Here is a 26,669-nt window from a genome sequence, read left to right as displayed (position 1 = left end):
TGCAAAAATATGTGGGCAAATTTCTCATGTTCTTGTGAGGCAACTTAAGAAGAGGATATAGATCTTTATGTCTAATTATAGACTTTGGATGCGATTAAAAGGAAAATTTAGATTCAAAAGTTATTTTTTGTTTTGATAGACATAAAATACTGGGAGGTAAAAATGCTTTTATTCCAAACTATCATCGTGTTTTTATTGTTTTTCACATTCCCATAATTTTTGGTAATCCTACCATTAACATAGTTTAAACTAATTCTTATTTATTCCCTTTTTGACCTGGCTTACTATTAGGCATTGATAAATAAAGTAAAACAGACCACATGAGTGAAAGATCAGGGGCCTTGGAATCAAACAGAACTAGTTCAGACCCTAACTCAGTCACTTTGATCTGGAGCAAATCACCTAATTGTTTCTACATCTTTAAAATGAGAATAACAACACCATAGTGTGTCACAATGATTATAGGTAGCCCTAACTTGATGGTTCAACTAACAATACATTAGACTCTATGATGGTTGGAAAACAAACGTATATAACTATGCTGTTTTTCATTTTCAGTACAGTATTCAAAAAATTACATGAGGTATTCAAGAGTCTATAATAAAGTAGGATTTGTGTTAGAAGATTTTGCCCAATTACAGGAAAATGTAAGTATTCTGGACATATTTAAGGTATGCTAGGCTAAGCTATGCTCTTCCAGTGGGTGAAGTGTATTAAATGTATTTTCAACTTGTAAAAGGTATACCAGAACGTGACCTCATTGTAAATTGAGGAGCATTGTATATGATAAAATATACCAAAAACACTATGCTCAATTCTTCAAAGAAGGCAGGTGTACATTAATAGCTTATCTACATTATTCCTAAGCACCTTTATGAGGCCATCTTTGTAGCCTAGAATTTCTCTGGATGCACAGGAAAGAGCTTTCCTGAAAACCTGATTCCCTGCAAACCAATGTCTTAGAAGGCCTAAGACTGGAGAAACAGCCAGAGCAGATCTAAAGAGAGAAAAGATGAATATCCAACCCATAAAACAAGATGTTTAAAACTCTAGAGGAAAAGAGAATGCCTTCTACAGATTTTGAACAAAATCAACAATATAAATATTTATACTTCCAAGATAAAACAATTGTTGATACACAGAGGTTACAAATGACAAACTAGATAGCTTTTTTCCTTGTAAATGCAGCACATAACTTACCACGAGGACTGGCAAAATAATTGATCTCCATGAAGTAACCCAGCAAATAACAGTAATACAGCCTAAATCTAATAAACCACTGGAATTCTTTCCATACTAGAAACTGACATGAATCTATGTAATAGTTTTCTATGTCTGCCATAACAAACTTCCACAAACTTGGTACCTTGAAACAACACAGATTTTGATTTTAAAGTTCTATAGACTAGAAGTCCACTGGAGTCTCACTGGAATATGTCAGCAGGGCTGTCTTCCTTTTTCAAGGCTCAAAGAGAGAATCCGTTTCTTTGTCTTGTCCAGCTTCTACAGGCTACTGTCTTTCCTTCCTTGGGGTACCTTCTTCCATCTTCCAAGCCAGCAACAAGAGTCAGAGACCTTACATCACATAAGTCTGCTTCCTCTTCTGCCTTTCTTTCCACTTGAAAGGACTTTTGTGACTAAATTGGACTTGCCCACATAATCTAGGATAATCTCCTTATTTTAAAGTCAACTGACGAGCAATTCTTAAATCCACTTGCAAACTTTATCTGCCTTTGCCATAGAACCTAACACAATCATAGCCTCTGAGGATTAGGATGTGGGCATCTTTAAGGGCCACACAAAGATGCCTATGGCAATATCTAAGAGAGATCATTTCTGGGTTATGTAATATTAATCCCTGAGTGTAACATTATGCATCTCACTCTTATTCACTTTTTCCAAAAGTTTGAAAACAGGAGTGTTGGGTTTGTTTGTTTGTTTGTGACAAACTTAAAACATGCAAACCAAAGGTATTTCCATGTTATTTAACCCGAGTAAAGTTATATGACCAAAACTTTTTCTGTTTATACATTGGGCAATAAAAATTGGTTATCTCTAGTGTATAGTATTAATGTCTCTGTCAATAAGTCATACAAGATTATCATCACAAACTCCTGTAACCTATCCTACCATTTAAATCTCTTGCATCTAGAACTTGCTATATTTCCAGAAAGAAAAATATATGTCACATTAGCATTAAGTACCTTGGTGTCATGACTTAGAAAGTGAAGATTCAAATAGTGTGGTTGGGATCTGAAGTATGAATATAGAAATTGTGATGGGTTTTCCTCTTACTGGGCTCATTGAAACAGAGCATTGATATTTAAAGCTTCAATTCAAGAGCATTACATCTAAAACTATCTGGTTACTTGATTTTATTAGAAAAAAATAAAAACTACATAGGCTACCACTCCTCAAGAATATTTTTGAAAACCATTGCTTATTTATATGCAAGTTCATCATCTACATTAAGAGACACATGTCAAATGTGTCCAAAGCCCAGGAATGTAATGGAAATAAATAGACAAGTCTAAGTAAACACTGGGCAAATGTGGGCCTTGCCCTGTCTGAAGAGGCTGCTAGCCAATTCTAACCTCCACTCTCAGGAGATCCTCTGGCACTTTAATTGTTCAGAGATTATGTGATATCATACAAATTTTAGATGTTGGCAACTAAATAATATGTTTTCAAACTTCTTGGATGAGCAAATAAAGCATAGGTATGAAGCAAAGTTACCTTATGGGCCAGTAGTTTGTGACTTTGCATCTAGATCAGCCACTCGTTTGTAACTGCCCAGTATTTTACCTGATGAAAAGGCTGACTATTTGAATACAAGCACCTTGAAAACCTGGACAGATAAGTGCACACTTAGACGAGACAAAGAGCCCTCACAACTCAGGGGTTCTTTGTTCCTAGAGGGAATAAGTTGTACCTCATTCTCTATTGTAGCCTCAGCACAGAGCAGAGTATCTGTCGATTCTAAGTGTTTCTTGAATCAGTGAATAAGTAAAATTGAAGAGAACTTGGAAAGTCTGAAGGTTCTACTCACAGCTGTTAAAAATGTAAAGAAGCAGTGATCTAGCTTTAGAATTTGGAATTGACTCAGAAGCAATAACTTGGTATTTTCCTTATCAACAAAATATATCTATTACAATTCCTTATAATACTGCAATGACCATTGAGGACTTTTATAGTATAAAGAGACAAAAAATAATAATTTGAAATGATAATAAACAATTACCTAATCTTACTATCTATACAAAATGTTCATGTTAGAAAATATTTTAATATATGACTTCTCTTATTAATCAGAACATTTCTTGGAAGTAGACTAATACTATCTTCTTTTATTTTTGTGGGTACTGGGGATTGAACTCAGGGGCACGCAACCACTGAGCCACATCCCCAGCCCTATTTTGTATTTTATTTAGAGACAGGGTCTCACTGAGTTGCTTAGCGCCTCACAGTTGCTGAGACTGGCTTTGAACTCATGATCCTCCTGCCTCACTCAGCCTCCCAAGCTGCTGGGATTACAGACATGCTCCACTGCACCTGGCTCTATCTTCATTTTTTTAAAAAATGGTGAAATTGAATTATAAAAGAAGTTAGGCAGTTTTATAAAAACTTGCAGAAAATTATCAAAGAACTGAAGTTAATCTCTGACTCAGCTCATGACAGTTTCCTCCTGACTAGGGTGTGACAACATAGAATTGAATCAGATGAATTAAATACCCACAATAGCACCTTCATAAACAGGAAGGGAAGTAAATGATCTATACTATAGAACAGAGAATGAAGAAGGAAAATGCATGGAAAAGAAGTAGAGTATTTTCAAAAAGGTATGTAGACATCAGAGCACCTCGTTCATTATGACACTATTGCAAATTGGTTAAATCATTCCATAGAACAGATGAGACATTCTGTTGCAACTGTGTCATTTTGCCTGGGTATATGTTGCTCTGTGATCCTTTTCATTTCCTATATGTGTTTCATGAGGGGACAGAAATTTCATGAGGGAACAGAAGCTAAAAATATATTACAAGTTCCTATAACACTCTCTACCCAGAAGGCATTTGTTGAATTATTTGGTTGGCCAATGAGCTACATATATATTGGTGACAGTATAGCACAATGGCTATAAGCACCTGAGACTTGAAGTGAATGAATCTGTGTCAATGACTAGTTAGGTAACTCCGGGCAAGTTGCTCTACTCTGTGAGTCTTCTGTGGAAATGATGACAGTGGTAAGACTTATTCCTAAGTTTGTAGTGAAGATCAACCAGGTTGAAGTTGTAAAAACCTAACAGGATGTCTGCTTCATGGCATGCGCTCCAAAAAATATTTTCATAACTTCCATGCTTATTGACATTTCAAGCTCGGTAAAGCACAAGAGCTAAATACTAATGACTGCAGATCTGGAGAAGAAAAGTTTGGTTAGTTCTCAAAAATACTGTGAGAGGATGAAAAGAAATTTTTTAAAGGGACCCAAAATGCATTTTTAAAGCAAACTTTTAATTTATCCAAAATGCCATCTGTAATAGAACAAAAAATTAAAAGATATAGATGCAGTGTAATTTACTAACATAAGTGAGTACAAACAAAACCAGTTTGCAGATCCAAGCTTACAGATGAGCAAAACACTTGATATGTTGTGGTTTACAAAGAAAGAGGAGGGAAGTCCTGAGGTTTGGCTGGTCATGAGGAGCATATTCAAAAGAAGGGATATATGAAATATTCTTTTTTGAAATATTTCCCTTGTTTCTAGGAAAGAATCTATCATTACTGTTATAAATTTATTATTTGATCCATGTCCAGCCAACTAAATTTCCAGTGCATACATGTTCTTAGATCTTTAATCTTTCAACATGCATTTTTCAGATCCTAGCTGCTCCCATGCACAGGCAGAACGAATGTAATGACAGAAGTACAATAAAGTGAGAAAGAGAAAAGAGAGTATTAATTTCTCACAAGGAAAATAATGATACACATCAAATGATCTCTATCATATTTAGGGTGATATTTATGAGAGAAAGCTAGTGCTAAGCAATTGAAACCTTTTATATGCAAACGTAGCAGAAAAATGAACGACTACAGGGCAAGTACCACACATTAATTTAGAAAAGAATTTGATGCCAAAATAAAGTAACTACCTCCCTGGCACTTCATCTTTTGCGCCCATAGGAGACACCTCACAGAGCCTGAAAGCATTAAGTAACACCTTAACCCTGAACCTTTCAGCCCAGGCTCAGGCAGAGGAATTTTGTTAGGGGTTGTACCAGGGATCTAACTCAGGGGCACTCAACCACTGAACCACATCCCCAGACCTATTTTGTATTTTATATAGCGAAAGGGTCTCACTGAGTTCCTTAGCAAGCCTCCCTTTTTTGAGGTTGACCTTGAACTCATGATCCTCCTGCATCAGCCTCCTGAGCTGCTGGGATTATAGGTGTGCACCACCATGCCCAGCTGCCACAATCATTGACTCAGAAAACATCCTTGGTTTCTCCTTGGCGTACTTCTGTGACTAGACTAAATTCCATTGGTCTGAAAGACTCCGCTGGAATATCATCTCCCTGCCTCTCAATACCTTCCTTAGTCTCCTCTTGGATGCAGTGTGGCAGGCAGTCCTGGTCCGAGTTACTCCACACATAGCCGGGTAAAGTTACATGGCTGTCAGGCTGTTGGGTGGCTGTCTTGGCCGTTTTGCCAGAGAGGAGCGCCAGGCGAGTGCTGGCAGCCACCTGGGAATGGCTGCTGGTGCTATGAGTCACAGTGGTGAGCACGGAGCCGTATCTGTGGCTGCCACATGGTGGCGTCCTTTTCCAGTCCATGGACAGATTCCACCGACTCCACATCTTCTTCACCTCACCCTGAACCTGAACGACAGGAAACATGTATCAGAAACAAGAGAACCTGCAGTCTTGTTACAAGGATGTATGACTTGATTTCAATTATAATAATCATTATTGAGCTTCCTCTATGCACCTGGGACTTTAGAGATACATTCCCTCTCAACCACAAAATAATGTTCAAGAGGGCTGGTGTTGTAGCTCAGGGGTAGAGCGCTTGCCTAGCATGTGGGACACTGGGTTCAATCCTCAGCACCACATAAAAACAAAATAGAAGTATTGTGTCCATCTACGACTTTAAAAAAATACTTTTAAAAAGATACAATGTTATTTAAAAAAAATCTTCAGAATAGGGGCTATTTTTGGAGATGAGCAAACTGAGGCATAGGGAGAAATAAAGGGACTTGTCCAAGACTAGTATTTAACTAGAAGTTGCAATGCAGCTAATAGAAGTATCTGATTTGGAGAGGAAAGCAGACTTTTGTCTGGAAGAGAAATAAGCTACAAATAGTGACATTGAGGACTGCAGAACCCTTTGCACTTCGCTACTCCATTCAAACCCCTGACCAAACTCTTGTGACTTCTAGCAGCACAGAGTAGACCCTATGGATGATCACATCCCTGCTTAAAGTGCCTGCCTGAAAAAGCTTAATGCTGCCAGAAGATTTGTCCTGGTAAATACACCAGATAACAGTTCCCTGACCTCTTAGAACATTTACTAACAAGGGCTCACAGTTGTAAATATCCTGGCCTCTCAGAAGCCTCTCTCTGAAGGACCTGAGAACCACTCCTTCAAGTTCAAATCATCAAGAAGGATAAGGCCTCTGTCTCCCAGTCTCTGTGGGAGGATAAAACCCTGCCTTCGAGAACTACAGCCAGCAGGCACAGCTGGCCTATCACATCCACACTGGCCAACTTTATACTTTTTCATCCTCTGACTCTACTGAGCTCCTGAGCACCCCTTTCCTCATTCTCCTTTTAAAATGCTCCTGCCCTAATTAGATGGAGTTCAGATCTTTCCCCTACTCTCAGTAGTTACTGAGTAAAATCTGTTTCCACCACTTTAATGACTGACGACTGAGGAATGGCAGGGAGGTCCTCAGCTTGGAGTGGAACTGCCACGCTAGCAATCTATAGGCAAAATGAAGAAAGAAAAATGAGGAAAGAAGGACATTCCATGGAAAAGCAGTCACTGCAAACACATTTCCAAGAAGGCAGGGCTTTTGTTTCCATTTCTTCTACTGAAGATTCAATTGTCCTGCTACTGCCCATTTCCAGAGGAGCTTACTTGCAAGTTCTAAGGGAAGCAGTAGAAACGTGGTAAGCTGACATCACCTAAATCAACAAGCTCCTCTCTGTTCATCGTGGCAAAAAATAAGCACCTGATTACTCGCCCTTCCTGCAAAATGAGGTAAAAATGGTACAGAAGTAAATCAGGGAATTAATGAATTGTTACTTAAGAGACTGACCTAGCATCCCACAATGTCCAAACCCCAGATGTGGTCAGAAGCATTAGCTGATCTATAGCAATTGGAAATATCTTTGCACTTCTGAAACTTGCAGCAAGTTGCAAATTTGAAAGAAGAAAGGTAGCAACTCATCCAACATGTTAAAAGTGAAAAGGTGAAATCTATCATTCAATGTGCTGACATCTTCCTGGTCAACTCCCAGCTCGTAGTTTTTTTAAAAAAAAATATTGAAGTATTTTAATGGATGTGCCCAAGAAAACTTATATTTGAAGTTCACTGTCGATGCAAATATCAATCTACATTTCAACAAGTTGCTTTTAATATGAGGGTTTGCAACTGAGTTGTCATTTCAAAGTGCTTAGAAAAGGAATACCGTAGTTAATTTACATCACTGCTTATCTTCTTGAAAGAATATATGATTAAATCGCCTTCATTCTCCCTATCCATCTGTCTTGTAAATCTTGGGAATCCTCCAAAGAGATTCAGCTCACATTGTGATGACCATTTATATGCTGCTCTGGTTTGAATGTATTGCCCCAACTTAGGTTGCACATTTAATCTTCAAGAGAACAGTTTTTCTGAGGTGGGGCCTAGTAGAGATGTTTAGGTCCTGAAGGCTCCACCCTCATGAATAGATGAATGCCAGTTAGGAAAGAACTTGAGGTTTTAAGTTTTATCTTTCTCAGTGCAATCTCTCTTGTCCCATTTCCTTCCACTGCAATGATGCAGCAAGAACACCTCTGCCAGAGGCGGGCCCCCAACTTGGACTGTCCAGCTTTTAGAACTGTAAGAAATTTCTGTTCTTTTTAAATGATGCACTCTCAGGTATTCTGTTATAGCAACATACAATGGACTAAAGTACAAGCTTATCTGGGGCTAGTTCTGTTGACTTTTAGGGGTTCCTTCAGACCTACCTCTCCATTGCAGTAGCAGTAGATGATGGACACAAAGAAACCCTGCAGAACAAAGACACTGTTAGCCCACTGACAACTCAATTACTTTTTCTTAATGTTTCCAAACCCTTACATTTACACTAAATTTGTTATGATTCTCTCCTTGGTGTTCACTAACTGAGTGGAATAACTAACTGAATACAATGCTCCAAGACAGCAAAAATCTGATTTCTTTTCTTTTTTTTGGGGGGGGGGGTACTAGGATTTAACCCAGAGGTACTTAACTGCTGAGCTACGATCTCCCCAGCCCATTTTTTTATTCTTATTCTTTTTATTTTGAGATAGGGACTTGCTAATTTGTTTAAGGCCTTGCTAAGTTGCTGAGGCTGACTTTGAACTTGCAGTCCTCCTGCCTCAAGTCTCCCAAGTCACTGGGATTACAGGCATGCACCACCACACTCAGCTACAACTGATTGCTATTAACTAGTTTCATCTATATTGCCACTCAAGGAGCACATCTTCCCATCCCCAGGTTGGTAAAAGATATGTATAGACTATGAATGCTAGAAACCAGAGACATAAAATAGTATATGATAAGACTAAAAAGAATCTGTTCATTTACTCAAAAATATCTATTGAGCTTATACAGTGTGTTAGGATTGGCTCAGCAAGACAATGCAAATATAAACAAAACAGTTCTGGAAAAGAAGAAACATGGATAAAACACAAACAAATAACCATATGAGGAAAAAAAGATGATAAGCATTTGCAGGTAATATAAATGGTGTTAGAGAGACCAATAGGTATAGCAGATGAGGAACCAATATATAACTGAAGACGTGACATCTAAGTTGGTTTGAATGATAAGAACAAGAAGCCAGCTGTATGAAGCCTTCCAGGCAAAAAGAACAGCAAGTGTGCGCCTCTTGAGGAACAGAAGTGTGGCAATGATAGCACACTGGGGTGCCTACAACATCCTGGGCTACCTCATACCATCTCCATCCAGGCAGGACTGTGGATGCCAGAAAATGGCATTTCAACTTTAAATATGTGGATATTCCTGGCAAGTTAAGTACCATGGTCAAATTTATATATTTCAAGATTCTTCAGACTATTACGTATAGACTAGACTCAAGGAGGTAGGAGGTGGCAAGGTGAAGAGTAATCAGCGCAAGGGATCATGGCCATCCTATTTCAAAGGAGATAAAACATGTAGTGGCAAGCTTTTCCTCTTTTTTTCCCTTTTAAACCTCCCCACCCCCTTTTTTCACTTTTCCCTGCCAGAGCCTTCTTTGGCTTCCCTTTATTTTCCACACACAAAAGCTCTGCAGGAGTTACATATTTTATAACAATGTACTTGCTTATCTTGCTGCCTAGGCTTGTTCCTGTGAGAAACAGCTCCAGGGCTGCTTCTGCTGGGGTCAGGGAATTAACCAGACCTCTAGGATGGAAAACCACAAGTGCCATTGAACACTTTGCCCTGAAGGCCTCAGAAGACAGCACTTCAAAGTGATGGGTGGAGGAGGAGGTTGCATGGGAGCAGGAAAAGTGAAGGATAAGACCCGAGTGACTAGATGGCCCCCTTTACCTGGAAGGAGTTGAAGAAGAGCTCACAGTGCATGCGGATCTCCCACCAGAGCCCTGTGAAGGAGTGGGGCTGGCAGATGAACACGATGTAATGCACTCCAAAGACCAGCACGAGGACCAGCGTGGACTTGGCAAGTTTCCTGAAAGACAGCAGCAAGCCTTTTTATTCATCCATCAGCCTAACGTTCTTTCAGCAGAGGCAGCTTTCTGGAAAAAATTAGGTTAAGCATTGCTAACAGAAGCCACCTGTCTTTGGATTCCACCACTCCTGCTAGGCCCCCCACCACCACCTTCCTTCTCTTCCTGTCAATTTTATACTGAATCAGGTAGTTGATTCTCACTTCCCATGATTAATATCCCCTAAATATCTCCACTCATTTCACTTTTCTTGATTATAGGAGGCTATTTTTACAAAGTTGTTAAGTGCTTTTCTTCTGTCCTAAGTCCTCTTATGTTTGAGATTTAAAGACACATCTCCTCCATCCACATTAACTGCCTTCATGTTCCTAGGCAGGATTTGGCTGCTTTGTTCATCTTAAAATCAACTACTCTTGGAGATATTTTGTATTTCTTTATGAGCAACATGCACTTATTTCCACCTGCCTCCTCAGAATATTCTCTGTCATACACTACTCTATCTTAAACTTTATTACCTATATAGTTCTATTTGTCTACTTTTTGTTCTATCTTCAGACTAGGTGATTTCATGATATTATTTCCCTTAATGGGCTCATCATACACATTTTCTTCTGTATTTAGAGTAATCCTTCCTGGGTTTTTCCAAGAGGATGGTATGGTGGTTGATTGTAGGTTTTGACATGCTTGGATGAAGGGAAACCCTGAGAAGTGGCAGAGGATTCTCCAGGGTGTTTATGAAGGTGCTTGCAGGGGAGACTGCAGGGGGCCATCTAGTCACTGGGGTCTTATCCTTGCTTTCCTGCTCCCATGCAACCTCCTCTTTCATCCCTCTCTGTGGCTTTGAAGTGCTGTGTGTCAGTGAACTGAGAGGGGAAGACCTGCCCTGAATGTGAGCAGGCCCCATCCTATCAGCTGGGGACCCAGATAGAACAAAAAGGCAGAGGAAAGGTGAATTTGTCCTTTCTCTTCTGGACAGCTCTCTTTTTCTCCTGTAGTTGGACATGACAACGCCAGTTTCTCCAGCTGTTGTTCTCTGGCACTTGAACCAGCAGCCCCTTAGGTTTTCCAGCCTTTGCCCTGGACTGAGGGTTCTATCATTTGCTCCCCTTGTTCTAAACCTTTTGGACTTGAACTGAACCATGCTACTGGTGTCCCTGGTATTACAGGGGGACAGTAATTATACAAGGCATGTACACCTGTCATGGGATCTCTCAACCTCCATTATCACATGTGCCAACTCTCCCCAAAAGCCCCCTCTAGTATATCTCTATCTAACTATCTACCTACCACCTACCTATCTATCTATATCTGTCCTATTGGTTCTGTCTCCCTGGATGGGCGTATTCTAAATGTCTCTTGATGACCCTACCTCTTGTTATTTATATCCTTGTCAGTCCCTTCTTCCTGATGTGGGCAGCACCAGCAACTTGCTTCTAACCAATAGACTTTAACAAAGATAAGAGGATGCCACATATGTGATTATGTTGCATAAGACTATAACTTTCCTCTTCCTAGCAGACTCTTTCTCCCCCTTGCTTCTTCAGTGAAGGATGCTGCCACATTGTGAATTGCTGTCGGGAGGCCCAAGTGGTGAGAAAAAATGACATCTAGACAATATCCAGCAAGTAACTGAATCCTACTAATAGTCATGTGAACTTCCCCAGTCCAACCCTGACATAAAATCACTGCCCCAACTGGCCTCTCAACTGCAGCCTTGTAAGAGACTGAAGTGGAGGACCTAGACCTGGATTCCTGAGCTACAGAAACAGAAATGCCAAGTATATTTTTTAAGCCACTTGGTGTGGTCATTCATTTTGCAGCCATAGCTAGCTAGCACATCCAAGTGCACCACTTTCTGCTTGTTGGTTGGTTTTGTTTTGTTTGCACTTTTTTACCCAAGAAATTGCCAAATGTGTCTTCATTCTTACTTGTTTCTCATATTGCCCACTTTCTCTATGAATTTGTTTCTCATATTACCCTCTTTCTCTATGAATCATTTACACCCAATAATCTCAACCTTCTTCTGTTCTCACTAGTCTTGTGTCCAGCTGCTTTATCTATTAATTTAATTTTCTTCTTGGAAAGAAATTGTGTAGGTGAGTTGAGGCCACACTGGACTAAGACTAAAAAGAACTGGATTCAGATTCTAGACCTTCCTAAATACTTGTGCCGACCGTGGTTCAGTTTCCTCATCTCTGCAATGACAGAAGAGGGCACAGAAGTCTACAGAGCTTAATATTATGATGCTTTACCAGGGATCAAATTGTGTGTGCACATGTATACTTTTCTATCACATCTTTCTTACCAACTCCTATAGAAGATGAAGTGTCTCACAAAAGCATATTGTAATATCTATTGAGATGTCTGGAGTTGCACATTTGCTCTGCCTCATTCTCTGCTGTCTGTCTTTTCTCTCAGGAGTGCATGGACCACATGTTCCTCTAGGCTCAGTGCCATCCACCTGTCCCTCAAGCCCCTGGTTTCCTCTGCTGCTCCTAGTGCAAATATCTCATACCTTGCATTACATACAGTCCATTCAATTTGAAAATTCTACATTAAGTCCATTTAATTCAAGACAGTATTCCTGAGGAGCAATGGGTTTCTCCGACCTGTAGCTTTCAGAGATCTTTGCATGTGCTTGTCTTCCTGAACCTGATCCATAAACCCTGTCTTCCCATGTGACAAGACTACAGGACACTTTGAATACCTGAAAGCCATTTTAACTCCAGCTAATCATATACAAAGTGACAATGTCAACTTTACTTGCAGAAGCTTAAATGTTTTGTCTAACATCACTCAGAAAAGAAAATTATATTTCCCTCTTCAAGAGGAAGAGTAAATCCCCCTGGGAATTGTTCTCAAAATCAAGCTAACTCTGTTCTTACTATGTGTGGCTAAGAGCCCAAAACTAGATTAAAACAAAGAAATAGAGAAAAGCAATAGATAGTGAAATGGTCACAAACATCAAAGTTTAGGAAAGTTGCATTAGGCAACAGAATATAGGAAATACCCTTTTACCTGAATCCTCTGGATTTTTCCCTCTTTGTCTGACTTTTTTTTTTAATCTCTGTGTAAAGCTAAAAGTTGATATGCAGAAAATTGATAGTAATTATATTTGTTTTCTATTACTATATAATAAATTGCCACAAAACTACTGCCTTAAAGCAATACCCATTTATTATTGCTCTGTTTTTATGTAGTACCGGGAGTTCAGGCATAGTATACTTGAGTTTTATGCTCAGGGTCTCTCAAGGTTGAAATCACAGAGTCAGCCAGAGCTGCAATCTCCTGTGGACCTCAGGGTTCTCTTGTACACTCATTTAGATTTCTAGAAGACCTTCTTTTCTTACAATGGTAGAGAGGTCTGCTGGATGCAAACAGGGTCACTCAATTCCTACAGGCTGCCCTCAGGTCCTGGTCACAGGCCCTCACAGCATGTCAGATTACTTTTTTAAAACCAGCAGGAGAATCTCTCCAGGCTTCCAGGGTGGAATCTATATAACACTTCAGAGGAGTGACTAGCCCACTTCCTTTGTCATACAATGTAACCTAACTAAGGGGATAGCAACTGTCTCATCATGAGTCTTTCTCAAACTCCAGGTGAGTAGGGGAACAGTAATTATACAAGGCTTGTACACCTGGGGCTAGGAATCTTAGGAGCTACCTTAGAAACCAGCCTACTACAGAAATGCAAAGGATGCCTGAGAAGGCCACTAACTGTGTAGCTCTGTAGTTATTGACAAGTTTTTCTGGTGTGCATCCATTTGTAAATTCATTTCAGCATCCATTATCTGAATCTATCTTCTCTTTTGAACCATTTGCAATTATACCACTTCCCTCATTGATGAATGAGTTAAATATTTAAAGTGTGTTCATTTATCTCTGTGTAAACTGTGATCACATCCTCTTTTGGAATGTATTGTGCAATGGAAATAAATGAATTAAAGCAGGGGTATGTGCAAGCAAATGTACACACATCATCATCTGTCTACATTAAGATCGGGCATCCAGCAATTCTGGACACTAATATTTTTTTCAGTGTCCATCTGGTCACCCGTGTATACTGTACATCTTCACAGCTTGGCTGTCTGCAAAGGCACAGCTGTCTAAGGAGATGATTTAGGGATTATTCACTAATGGTGGTCTTCTGGCTTGCTGGAAATGGGTGATGGTCTGTGTCCATAGGGAGAGCCACGAGAAGAAAACAAAGGAGTCAAATGGTTTTTGAGAACTCAGTGTACTGCCTAGAAAATAGATGTCCATTTTTTGTGCTATCAATCCCTAAGTGATGTCTCCCAATGAAGTGCTCTGGAAAATCTTTACATGTCTTTAGAAAAATCACATATGTCAAAATACATTCTGCTGTCATGTATGACTAAAAAAAAAATAAAAAATAAACCGTACGGTAAAAAAAAAAAAAGAAAAGAAAATCACATCTTCCTTAAAAAAAAAGAAGGAAGAAAGTAAGGAAGGAAAGAAAGGAAGGAAGGAAGGAAGGAAGGAAGGAAGGAAGGAAGGAAAAGAAAACTAATTTCCTTGATCCTTTCTGGTTTTTAATTAATTTTTGTTCTCTTTCTGTGCACATAGCATCTCATAGATACATGCCTACTGGTACCTTCCTCCTTTAGGGGGGAGATTAAATTAATCTCTCACTCTCTCTCTCTCCCTTCCTTCCCCTCCTTTTCTCCCTCCCACTAGATTGTGGTTTCAAGGTCACACCATGTCCCTATTGCATCTTGCACTGGCTACATCATGTTATTCTGACAGCATCCATGTGAGAGAGCTATCATTACCCCCTTTCCAGGTCAGGTTAGAGGTTCAGAGAAAAGTACTCACCCAGATTATACAGTAAGTGATGTTTCAGTCTTAAAACCTGTCCTCTTTACTATCATTGTGCATGTAAGTATTGGTTGAATTTATTCTAAAAACAAACATGAAATATGATTTTTGTTTGTCATTGAGTGGAAAAATCATATTAATCAAAATATTGAAATATTCTTTCTCATTGAATCTTGCATATGTAATCCTTCATGGTTCAAATGTTTTTCCAATCCCAGCAACTTTTCTTACTTTGCAAAGGAATCAAATTGTGATTTAAAAGGGGAAAAATATAAGAATTTGCCATTAAATCTGAGAGATTAATTTTTTCACATCAATCTTGTTTTAAAATAACTGTAAACTATACACAGTATGTCACCACTGGGGGAAACTCGGAGAAAGATATATATGAGTCCTCTCTCAATTATTTCTGCAACTACATGTGAATCTATGATTATCTTTAAATGAAGTTATTTTAAAAACTGATTGTATTCATTCATTTCCATTTTAATTCACTTTATCAACAAAGGAGTCTTATGTACTTTTCAAAAGTCTTTTTAAAAAGACTGTGTGTAAAGGATGTGTGTAACCACATCCTCACCTGGAGAGGATCTTAGCTCTAAGGTGTTTTTAGTCTTTCATAGTATTATGCATTGAAATGTACTGTTTTATTTTATCAAGAATAGTTGAACATTTGTTAGAGAAAGCTAATAACAAAATGAAATATGTTTTAAAGTACAAAAATGAATTAATATAAATTTAAATACTCAACCACTGTGGATATAAATTTAAATAACCAAAAAGCCTCATTGAGACAGGGACACAAATTTCATTTTTTTAAGTCTACTTAAAAGGTGAAACTTTATAATCGAGGGCCTCAGAAACTGAATACCGAATTGAATTTCCAAATTGCTGCCAAGTAGTTTTCCATATTTTTTCCTTAAAAAATAAAGTTTTCTTTTTCTACTACATTTTTATATGTGGTTTAACTCTGGACATTATTAAGATTATCAAATATGTTTCAGCTATGAAAAAAAAGATATATATAGCTGAAAATAAACTTTCCCTGACTTCTATTAGTCATTAACAACTTCAAACTTTAAAAACTTCTGAGCACCAGATTATTAAAAACTTTTTCTGAATTCTGAATAGTAGCTAAATTATTCTTCTCAATTATTCTGAGAAATAATTTTCCCATGAATTAACTCTAAATATTTTCTCTTCAATTAATATTAAAGATAAGCCAACCTTTGTTCCCGTCAGTTTCTCAAATATCTTGGGCAATTTTTTTCCTAAGAACACAAGCTCACATCATTCAGAACTATAGAATTATCAGCTTATATTCAGAACTAGAGAAATAAGTAGTTTCCAAATACCATTGCACATTTTTAGTTTATGAAGATTGAAAGGCTATTTATACCTTCCATTGTTCTAGCATCCTTTAGCCCCTGCCTTCACCAATGGGACCTAACACATGACAAAATAGTGTAGCCTAGGTTCTTTGCTATAAACTCTTATGCACAATTTATATTACAATACCACCATTTGCAGCATTGGAAATATCTGGAGCTGGGAGCTGGTGATTAATCCCAAACCATGCATCCTGTCTAGACTCCAGGTCATACCTGCAGTCATTGCTGCTCAGCAACAAATGCTGCCTAAATATAATCAGAAAAGGGCTTAAAGAACATAAGTGAAAGAGAATCAAAATGTTGACCATGGATTATTCCTTTCTGTAATTGAGATAACACTTCATAACAACCTGAGGCAGAAAGAAATAGTTACCTGTTTAGGAATCGAAAAGACTAATCCACATCCACCTGGTTATGTGCATGTTTAGTTGGATAGAGGCCACTATTACTCAGAATATCCAAAATGATCATTGGGAGAAATGGATATACTCCTAAGATAGTTTGATGTGATTCTTATTAATACTCAATTTGCCCTTTTTTTTTTTCATGAAAGGCTAAATAACGGATCTCCTTCAATCAGGACATTTGAAAGTTCTTGAAAGTTTATATTGGTAGGTGCCGATTCAATAAAAGGATCGGACACAAAACAAGAAGTCTTCTTTCTTGATTATTGCCAGTTATGACACATTTTTAAATGCAGACAAAATTCTCTAAATCATCAATAAGAGATTGTCCAAGAGTTCATATGATTTATAGAAAAATACCAACCTACTAAAAACAGATTAAAAATATACTTAAAATTTAAGCATGAAGGAAGGTTTGGGATTATTTACATGTTGAAAATATGCATATATCTAAAATTACATAAATGATACACAAACACATTGATAAATTTAATCCCTTAAATACATTTCAAATCAATTGATATTTGTTTTTTAAATAGTAACTAAAATATTTCCTCTGATAGAGACCTATTCTGGAGTTACCTGTATTGTTTTCTCATGTCATGCCCGACTGCATTAGTCTCCCAAATTTTAGTAGCCAGAACTCTAACAGTGTTCAGAAACAGAATAAAATTCAGCTGAAAGAGAAAGTAACATTATGAAGAATTATTAAATTAGTCATCAACATTTTTATAGAAATGTACATAAAATTGAACCTCTTTGTATGCAAAGACTAAAATTTACCCATTCCATAAATATAAATGAGCCTGAGACAAGACATTGGAAGGTTAGTGATTCTTGATTTGCCTTCATAAAACCACAAAGAAAAATACAAAGAAAAATAAAAAGTTTCCACAGTACTAGAAACCACAAATTCCAGAAAGGAATCTGCCAGGATCCAATTTCTAATTCCCAAACCAAAGTTCAAACTATGTTCTGTGGCAAATTGGTAGAAAAACAACAACAAATTATTTTATTATAAATGTGATTGCCCCTTTTAATGGATTAATACTTAGCTTCTGTCTCTAAGGTTAATTTGAGGATACTGTCTCTCCTATAATGTATGCAAAGCATTGGGGAATGTATATTAAAGTTTAAAACAAAAAGAAGAAGGAAAGGTCACAGGTATAGAAAAACAAATTAGATTTGAAATGTTATGGGTGATGGGCACCAATAGAAATAAGCAAGTTCTGTCTTCAAAAAAGAGAAACAGGGCTTTGAGATTGGTGAAGAGATCCAACATGAAGAAGAAAAGGTCTCTACATCAAGGGTCATAAAGAGATGGAAGCCTGAACCCCTTGGGTCCCTTCATTCAGGGAGGCAGCTAATGTCCAGAAAGTGCTAGTCCTAGGAATAATGAGAATGTAGCTTGCCCACAGCAGTCATTGCATCAACACCAAAGCAGGGGACAGGAAAGAGGACCATCAAGTTCCGCATACATGAGATAGGCCATGTTGCAGAGACATTTCTCAATTGTTTCTGGAATTTGGAGAATTTGGCTATTGGGTGATTCATATGCCTCAGTCTCCAAGTCAGCTGACTGCATCAGCCCTGAGCCCTCTGCAACCCTGTTTGCTATCACCCTACCATTGACAGCCCTGTAGGCACCTGTCCATAATTTCAGCTTTCTATACAAATGGTGGTGGGGGTTGGGGGGTGAGTTAATGGAAGGATGTTTCCAGGTTAATCATAACTGCCATTTCTTGAATTCTCTAAAACTTCACATGAACCTGGAGCACTTTCATTATGTCCATTTATTATGGATGAAAAAACTCCAGTTCAAAGAGATGAGCTGATTTGACCTGGGCTACCCAGCTACCAGCTGGAATTTGAACCAGGTCTGTGTGAGTTCACACAGTGAATTCTCAACCATAATCTCCTATTTCCTTTTCAGGTGGATAAAAAGATGCAAACCATGAGACTTGAGGATTTCCATCTTCACCCACTACACAACCTGCTCATAGACACAACCTTTATCAAAAAGAAGGTAAGAAGTAGTTTATCACATGGGTACTACTTTATGAATACTAAATTTATTGCATGCACCATTAATTTCTCTCTCCCCAAGACAATCAGTTCCCTGGTGGTACAGGATGGCTGGAGTGAAGACATTGGGAAGGGCTAAGGAGGAAGTGTGTAAAGGACTAAGTGTTAGGAACTGAAGCTGGAAGAACTGTGGAAGCAATGCCAGCTATGGACTGTAATTCCCTCTGCCTTGAAAAGAAAGAATAATAAATGGCTTCTCCAGTAGGCCAACCTTCAGCTCCACCATATTTTTTATATTGGTGCTTTATAATTATACATAATGGTGGGTTTAGTTGTTAAATACTTATATGTGCATGTGACATAATGATATAATTTGATTATTTTTTTCCAGTATTTCCTCTTTCTTTTCCCTCCTCCCTTCCCTAGTCCCCTTTCTCTGTTCTATTGGTCTTTGGTCTGTTTCATGAGATCCCTCCCCACTTTTTTTTTTCTTTTCCCTTTTTTTTCTCTCTAGTTAGCTCCACCATATTTAAAATGCCTAGAACAGAGGGCTCTGTCCTTAGATGACTAGACCACAAATAAATACTGCAACCCCCAAGAAAGTTGACTAGAAGAAATACACACCAATTAATCCATCCATTTAATAACTGAGAAGATACATTTAAGGACATCCAAATGAATTATGGAAAGAATCAAGAATTAGGGGGAACTAAGATTGAATAGAACTTGCTGCCTCAAAAGATTGGGAAACAAGCCTGTAATGCCAGTGGCTCAGGAGGCTGAGACAGGAGGATCCAAAGTTCAAAGCCAGCCTCAGCAAAAGTGAGGCACTAAGCAACTCAGTGAGACCCTGTCTCTAAATAAAATACAAAATAGGGCTGGGGGATGTGGCTCAGTGGTTGAGTGCTCCTGAGTTCAATCCCAAGTATCCCCCCCCCAAAAAAAAGATTGGGAAACAAAACACAGACATATTGATGCATGTAACAATTATTTAGATGAAATTATTCTGAATAATTTAGTAAAACACAGAATGTAGGGTAATTAGAAATTAAGGTATTAACTACTTAATATTCTAAATGTTTTATATGAATTGACTATTCTTCACACAGCTCTGTAAGACATGCATATTATCGTCCTTGTTTGACAGATGAGGTATCTGAGGCACAGGTTGGTTACACAAATAACACAGAACAACAAACTAGAGTCCTAGTACAGTCCCTGCAGCCTGGATCCACAGAGTGTATTTTTAGCCACTGCACATTTTTCTGCCCATCAAATGAGTGGACATAATAGAGTTTTAAAACAGAGACACCTTTTATTTTAAGAGCAGAATAGATTAACAAAAGACTGTAAAGAAATATAACTAAGGTTTGAAATCCATATTTGGAACAACAGTAGACCTAACAGAGCAGGAAATAGATCCCACGACTTAGAAGATTCCCAGAGAGTCCTCTCAGACTTGTGTGATAAGAGAGGACATGGAACTGAGAGCCAACAGGCAGAGTATTCTCTTTTTTAAGAAAAGCTCATTAAAATATAGAATCAATCAATAAAGACACAAGAGAAATTCTAAAGAAAGACAAGAGTTTGCATATGGAAAAGTAACAGATGGAGTAGGAGAACTTACAGGGAACAAGACCAAGAAGAGGAGGCTACTCATTGTTTTATTATTATTATTATTATTATTATTATTATTATTATCTACAATAATAAATAAATTTATTATTATCATTATTATAAGAGAAAATCATTCGGAATGCCCTTTCCTATCTCATGTAAACCTTCTTAGAGGTCAAATTTTGCTTGACAAACTATGACAAGCAAAGTACAGATAAAGAAAACAAAACCAAAAAAGGTACAGAATAAAATGACTATTAATACGCATTAAAGCCAGTAACAAAAAGAATTAATGTTTTGTAAATCGGGCTTTTAAATAATGCAAATATAGAAATGGGATTCTTTCTCAGAGATTTATATATTTGTTCCAAGTGAACCAGAAATGAATTAAAATAGAGAACGCAAAATTTCAGCCACGAAATCTCTGGCTCCTCCAACTATCCTTCTGCTGAGACTTTACCCCAAGTTCCCCGCTCCTCCACACTCCTCCCCTCACTCATACTCACCAGATCAGCTCATTCCAGGCCTCCGGCTGAATGTCACTCTGTGTCAGCAGCTACTCCCAAGACCCCAGCCCCAGCAAAGCATGCCACACATTTAAATGTCTACTTTACTGACTAAGTTTAAGTTATGTGAAGATAAATGGGCATCCAACTCCCCACCCTCTCATCTCCACTGCCTCAGAGTGCCTGCAGTGTTCTTGGTGTTTAACTAAGATTTGTTAGATGAGCAAGTGAATAAATGAGTAAACAAGATATGCACACTCTAATATTGGGTAAAATCAGCATGTCCCCTTCCATGTAGATTTTAACCTGTAGGTATCTCTAAGAGAAAGAAATCAAAATTTAGGTATAGAAGAGCTGACTGTTACAAAAGGCCTACAAAATCATTGCTCTACATTTGTAAGTTTCATCTGGGTCTTTGGATACATGCTGGGGAGGGCTACGTCTCCCCAGTTGCGATTCTTCCCTTCAGGGGAGGAGATTCAACTGATATGCATTTCCTTTCTCTCCCCCTTGCTTTCTGCAGAAAAGATGGATTGAATCATTTGGTGAGTGAATGTGGGAAGAGGTACCAAGTTTGTTTGAGGCAGCTCATCCTTCTGTGTTGGGAGCTTGCAGTGAGCCCACTCCAGCATCTCCCAGGATCAGAGCCCCTCTCACTCCCAGCATCCTGTACCTGGGTGGGCGATCCTCATTAATTAGGGGGAGCCCAGCCGCCAACTGCAAGAGGGTTTTGTGTTGGTTCTCCTTTCCCCCTTTGCTGTATAACTAGACTCGTTTAAAATCAGGGCAGCAAAGACAGATGCAATGTATTAGTGCCGCTCAGAGACACTGAATACATCTCATCTATTCACCTCAAAGTTTTTCAGTATCATGAACATAAGAAATGTTTTTGCTTTGTTTATATGCATATTAGTACTAAATATTGAACCGAACTTTTAAATGTAGGTGAGAAATTCTCTGATCTTTATTAAGCACTATAATTAATTATCTATGAGACAGGTATAAAAACAAAATACGTCGCTCATTTCTTATCAGTTGGAATTCATATTACAACTTAGGACATCATCTATGGTAAGTCTTAAGAACTTTCATTTGAAGTTCTATTTCTATCTCATTTAGGGTTCTGGAAGGGAGATTTTTCTCTTGGTAAAAAAAATCATTTGGTATTTGCAATTCTGTCAACGATTAGAGGTTAATTTCTATCCATTTTTCTTAAAAGTTCTTCTCTACCTATCATCCCTGTCCTCCCTATCCCTTGTTTTTGGAGTGTGAGCCTCCTTTAATCACAACTGGGGAAAATGAATCATGAACAACAGAGAGGAGCTTGAAACTTTTGTGTCTGCTTCTTTTCATATCTTAAAAAAAAAAAAAAAGCACTGGATGTGATATTTTTAAAACTTATCACTTCAAGTTTTTCCAAAGGCTTTTATGAGAGGTACCATCTTATTCCTTCTGCCAGAATTCTCTGAGATATCCTTTGACAGGTATGTGGAACAAAACATATTTTGAGAGGGAAAAGAAAAGAAAATCTGGCGCTGTCTATTTAATGTGCTCTAAGTATTATGCAGCCTCCTCAAGAGTCACTGCTTGGTTAGTCATTCCAACTAGATCATTGCTCACACACTGAGCAAGGCCTGTGACAAATACCACGGACTATTTGTTGAACACAGAGATTAGTTCTTAGCTTGGATCCACAATGGTGCTGTAAAGTACACATCTAAAATCATGCAAATACATGCCATTAGAAAGTGGCTGGAAAGAGAGATTGTCAAAAAAGCCATCTGTAATTTTGCGACACTCACTGCTATAATGTAAACTATCAGTTTCTATGGTTGCATCCATTCTCTGTGGGGTTAAAGGTCAAAAATATCGGCAATGTTGTTGTCAGATTAACATCAGGCAAAATATCCCCAAGTGTTCTCCAGCTCGAGTTTTCTTTGATTCTATGACTTGTGTTTGAGCAGTTACCAGAAAACAAACTACTGCCTGCAGAAAAACAAGCATCTAAATTCAAATGTCTCAATGAATAACTGACCCTGAGTTCCACTTTCAGCTTTTGGTTCCTTTTTTTAATGCCAGATGGGGGTTGCTCAAAGACTTGAATTTTAGATTTTCTATTTTGTTACTACCATTCCATAAATACTGCTTAAATGTATCAACTATAAGAAAAGTGATCCTGGAAGACTTTTCTGTCCTTCTGGTATAAAAGACATGTCATTAAATTAAGTATACATATATATTTTATTGATGGCAATGTTTACCTTTTCTTGATTCCTTAAAAAATCTTTTTCCTTATCACATATTCACATTTCTACTTAGCTAAGATGAAGCAACACATGGCACAAGCAAATCTGTTAAGGCTTCATGTCTTCTCCAAAGGAACCAGTTTAATGAACTGATTAAACTCCATGAAAACAGTAAAATCCATGGACTGTGGTCACAAGCTGCTGCAGTATTTGTGCCTCTTAGCAGTTTACAGTCATTTGTGGTTGTCTCCATTTTAATGCAACTCTGTAAGCCCTGTCTCTTTCTCCAGAAGGCTGCATCAAAAGTACAATCGCTCACATAGAAATATCAAAATATCATAATTGATGTCAGGTCAACCAGATAGGACCATGCACTTAAAGGTAAGTAATCACTTTCTCTCTTAAACAGATACCACTTCTCCAAACAAGTTCATCTGATCTGTCCACCATAATGCTTCCAGAATTTTCTTTTCAAAACTCAAATCCAGTCAAATCTGCTTTAAATATCTTCATGCCTCACCATAATTTTAAGGAAAACTCAAATGTACTTAGCCTAGAATAGGAATCCCATCACGATTCCATTTCCATCCAACTTACAGTCAGATCTCCCACATTTTCTGCAGACTCACCCTCGTTCCACAGGAAACAGGGTCCTTTCATTTTTACCTGGACAGATATTAATCTCTAGGCTGGGAAACCCTTCTCTACTCTGTCTCTTGGATGACTTCAACTTTTCTTTTGTTCTTTTCATTCAGATACCACTTACTTGATGTTTGCTTTTCGAAGTCTTCCCCTTATTCGTAACTTTATGGTTGACATAGACAGACTTCAACAAGATTGCCAGACCACTGTATATACCCCCATTTCTGTCATTACCAAACCTGCTATCCTCATGCTACTTCTACTGGTATTAGTTGTTGTTGCTACAGGCTTCTATTAATAGAATGCTTCTCATAGGCTACACTAAGCACTTTCATTATCTTATTTAGTCCCCATAATAAGCCTCTGAAGTCAACATTAGAATATCTAATTTCCTTTTTAGAAAGCAAAAGCTATGAAGGGCTAAATCATAACAAAGTCAGCTTATAAGAATTAGAACTAGGATTCATACAGTTGCTCACACTTTGAAACAGTCTACACAAACTATTATGAGCTGAACCTCTTTCAATAATAAACTGTATGACCTTGGTCATAAATTTTATGCTTGTAGACTAATAAGTCTAGTGAAACTCAACAAAATCTAAGATCCCTAAAGTTCCAAAGCCCTGTGATTCTAAGTCAAATATTTCTCTGTGTAAGAGTATTCCAGTCATAGTGACAACTGTAACATTATTGATATACTCATTTTAGTTAAGGAAACTCATTTTGTGAAGGAAACTACATGTTAAATGATAGTAGGTAAGTACCTAATATAATGGCAAATGTTTCAGACTTTTGGCATGCTTATAAAATATAACTTCATAGGATCAAACTATAACTTCATAGGATCCACTAGAAGTAACCTTGTTAAACATATTTGTGCGTTTTTCATTCATTCAATGTTTCTGTGTACCAACAAGTAGCAGGCACTCTAGGAAAATAAAAAAAAACAGGAGCTGTTCCTGTCCTAGAAGAGCACATGGGGAGACAGAGGCAATAACTAAAATGTGATACAGTTCAATTTTATGGAGCCTGATCCCACAAAACACAACCCACATCCTACCACCATGGACACTTCCTGATTACAATGGTCAGATCTTTTAGAGAAATTTCAGATTTTGTTGTTAAATAAATTTATCTAGTTCAGTGTTCCCCAAATAAATCACTTAGGATACCACCACCATGATTTTGTCATATCAATATTATTCACCCACTAATATTTACTAAATACCTTTCACTTGCATTAAATTATTAAAATTTAAGTCCCATACCATTAACTACATAGGGAGAAGCAAGAAAAGACAACTGTAAAATCAGTACAGTGAAAACAAAATGTCTTGTAGAATTTTATCTAGATTATGTTACCTGTCTTGCTGCCCCCATCCCCCTGAAAAAGACACCATTCATGTTAAAGTTGTGTTAAAGACAAGTACCAAAAAGACACCTTGATGTGTTTAGAATGGCTGGAAAGGGACCAACATTTTCCATATTTGACTCAGTGTTTTTAACCACTTTGCCTGTACCACCTAAATCCTCTTGTACACCATGCTTCAAACCCCTCCTTCACATATACTGATCCAGCTTAAATCCTGTCACTACAAAGAGCAAAAACTATTGACTCTGGATCCACATTGCCTAAATTTGACTCTGGCTTCAGCACTGTCTAACAGTGTAACCTCAGGCAAGTTATATAATCCTTCCTGGACTCTAACTGGGAATCACTGAATACCTCCCTAAAAGTCAATTGCAGTTTAATGTAAAAAGAGATTCTAAGACAGATACTCCTGAAACAAAAAGCAAGTGGTTCCTTCCAAATTTCTACTGAAGTTTTGCTGTGTTTAAAACTTATTCACTGAAACAAAAAGCAAAATATTTATTCATGAAATGATTAATAAGACATAGGTGAGTAATTCTGTCAAGGGAGAAAAGAATTTTTGGTCAAGTTAAACTATAAGCAGGGCCTAGAAAGGCAGTAGGATCACTTGTCAACGGATGTAGATGAAGAGATGGATAGTAGATGACACGGGATAAAGCAATAGTTAAATAAACACAAATACTGGAGAGTCTTCTGTTTCTTTTCCCTGACCTGTAAATTTAAGATCTCAAGTGTCTGCTAGTACCAAATGGCTCTCCACCCTATATTACTGGTGTCCTCAAGGCTAGCTCATAAGTGTCCCAAAGCAAGTCTGTTTAATTTCTCAGTCTGTATTTTGATGTCAATGGTTTTATTCTTTTCGCTATTTCAGACCCTAAATGTGGGGGCAGTACCCTGGCATGATGGGCTTATTCCATCTGCCAACTTTACCTTGGACTTTGTTACCCTGTCTGCTGCTTCACCTGCTTCCTGGGCTGAGCATCATTGTTCCTTCCAATAATGCTCTGGATGGCCCAGGACCAATGCCAGGCTTTGTCCTCCACTAGGAAACATCCCTTTTATTTTGATGGTATATAGAAGAATTTAAAAATCATCTTTAAATCAACATCAAGATGGTGCAGGTGAAAAATAAATCGTTACATTCTGAGACACTTATTTCCACAATAAATTTATTATTTTTCAATGATCCTAGTTGTCTAAAAAATAATTTTAACACATGTAAACAAAAAGAAACATAGAAACAATGCTATAAATTTAGATCCCACAATTCCAAAAGTAAGTGGTTCCTTCCAAATTTCTACTGAAGTTTTGCTGTGTTTAAAACTTATTCACGGAAGGAGGAAGATGGCGGCGAGGGGAGTGCATTGCCCCCGTGTACTGCTTCACAGTGTGGGAGTATGACAAGTCAGGACGGCTAAAGGATATCTTGTTAGGAATTTCCAGCAATAGTGGGGTGATCCGGAACCTGGAGGAAGGATTTCCATCGCACGAGGATCGGCTACGGGGACTCAAACGCGAGAGGTTTGTCTCACGGAGGGTAACACTGCTTATTCAGCAAACCGCCCCGCGGCTAGAGTCTGCAGCGCGCCCTGGGAAACGAGGAGATAGTGACGCAGGGATACAGCGCTGCAGTTTCTGCCAGCCGTGCAAGCACCGTACTCAGGGCTGAATTCTGGGTTCGAGACGGGGGAA

General features: G+C 38.1%; 1 protein-coding gene across 1 annotated transcript in view; it reads right to left on the bottom strand.

The window, feature by feature from the left end:
• Window positions 1-4,490: 4,490 nt before the first annotated feature.
• Window positions 4,491-26,669, bottom strand: part of Pth2r (parathyroid hormone 2 receptor) — a 99,630-nt gene continuing 77,451 nt past the window's right edge. Inside the window, exons 10-13 of the mRNA XM_015481320.2 lie at window positions 17,152-17,246; window positions 9,799-9,937; window positions 8,232-8,273; window positions 4,491-5,875 (exon numbers count right to left, since the gene is read on the bottom strand). Of these exons, the coding sequence (XP_015336806.2) occupies window positions 5,483-5,875; window positions 8,232-8,273; window positions 9,799-9,937; window positions 17,152-17,246 (669 nt within the window). The 3' untranslated portion in view covers window positions 4,491-5,482. The remainder of the gene's footprint in view (window positions 5,876-8,231; window positions 8,274-9,798; window positions 9,938-17,151; window positions 17,247-26,669) is intronic.

The sequence above is a fragment of the Marmota marmota genome, unplaced genomic scaffold (assembly GCF_001458135.2).
Source record: "Marmota marmota marmota unplaced genomic scaffold, marMar, whole genome shotgun sequence".
In the NCBI taxonomy this organism is placed as follows: domain Eukaryota; kingdom Metazoa; phylum Chordata; class Mammalia; order Rodentia; family Sciuridae; genus Marmota; species Marmota marmota.
The sequence above is the reverse complement of the archived record's forward strand: the minus strand, read 5'-3'. Positions and strand labels throughout refer to the sequence as shown.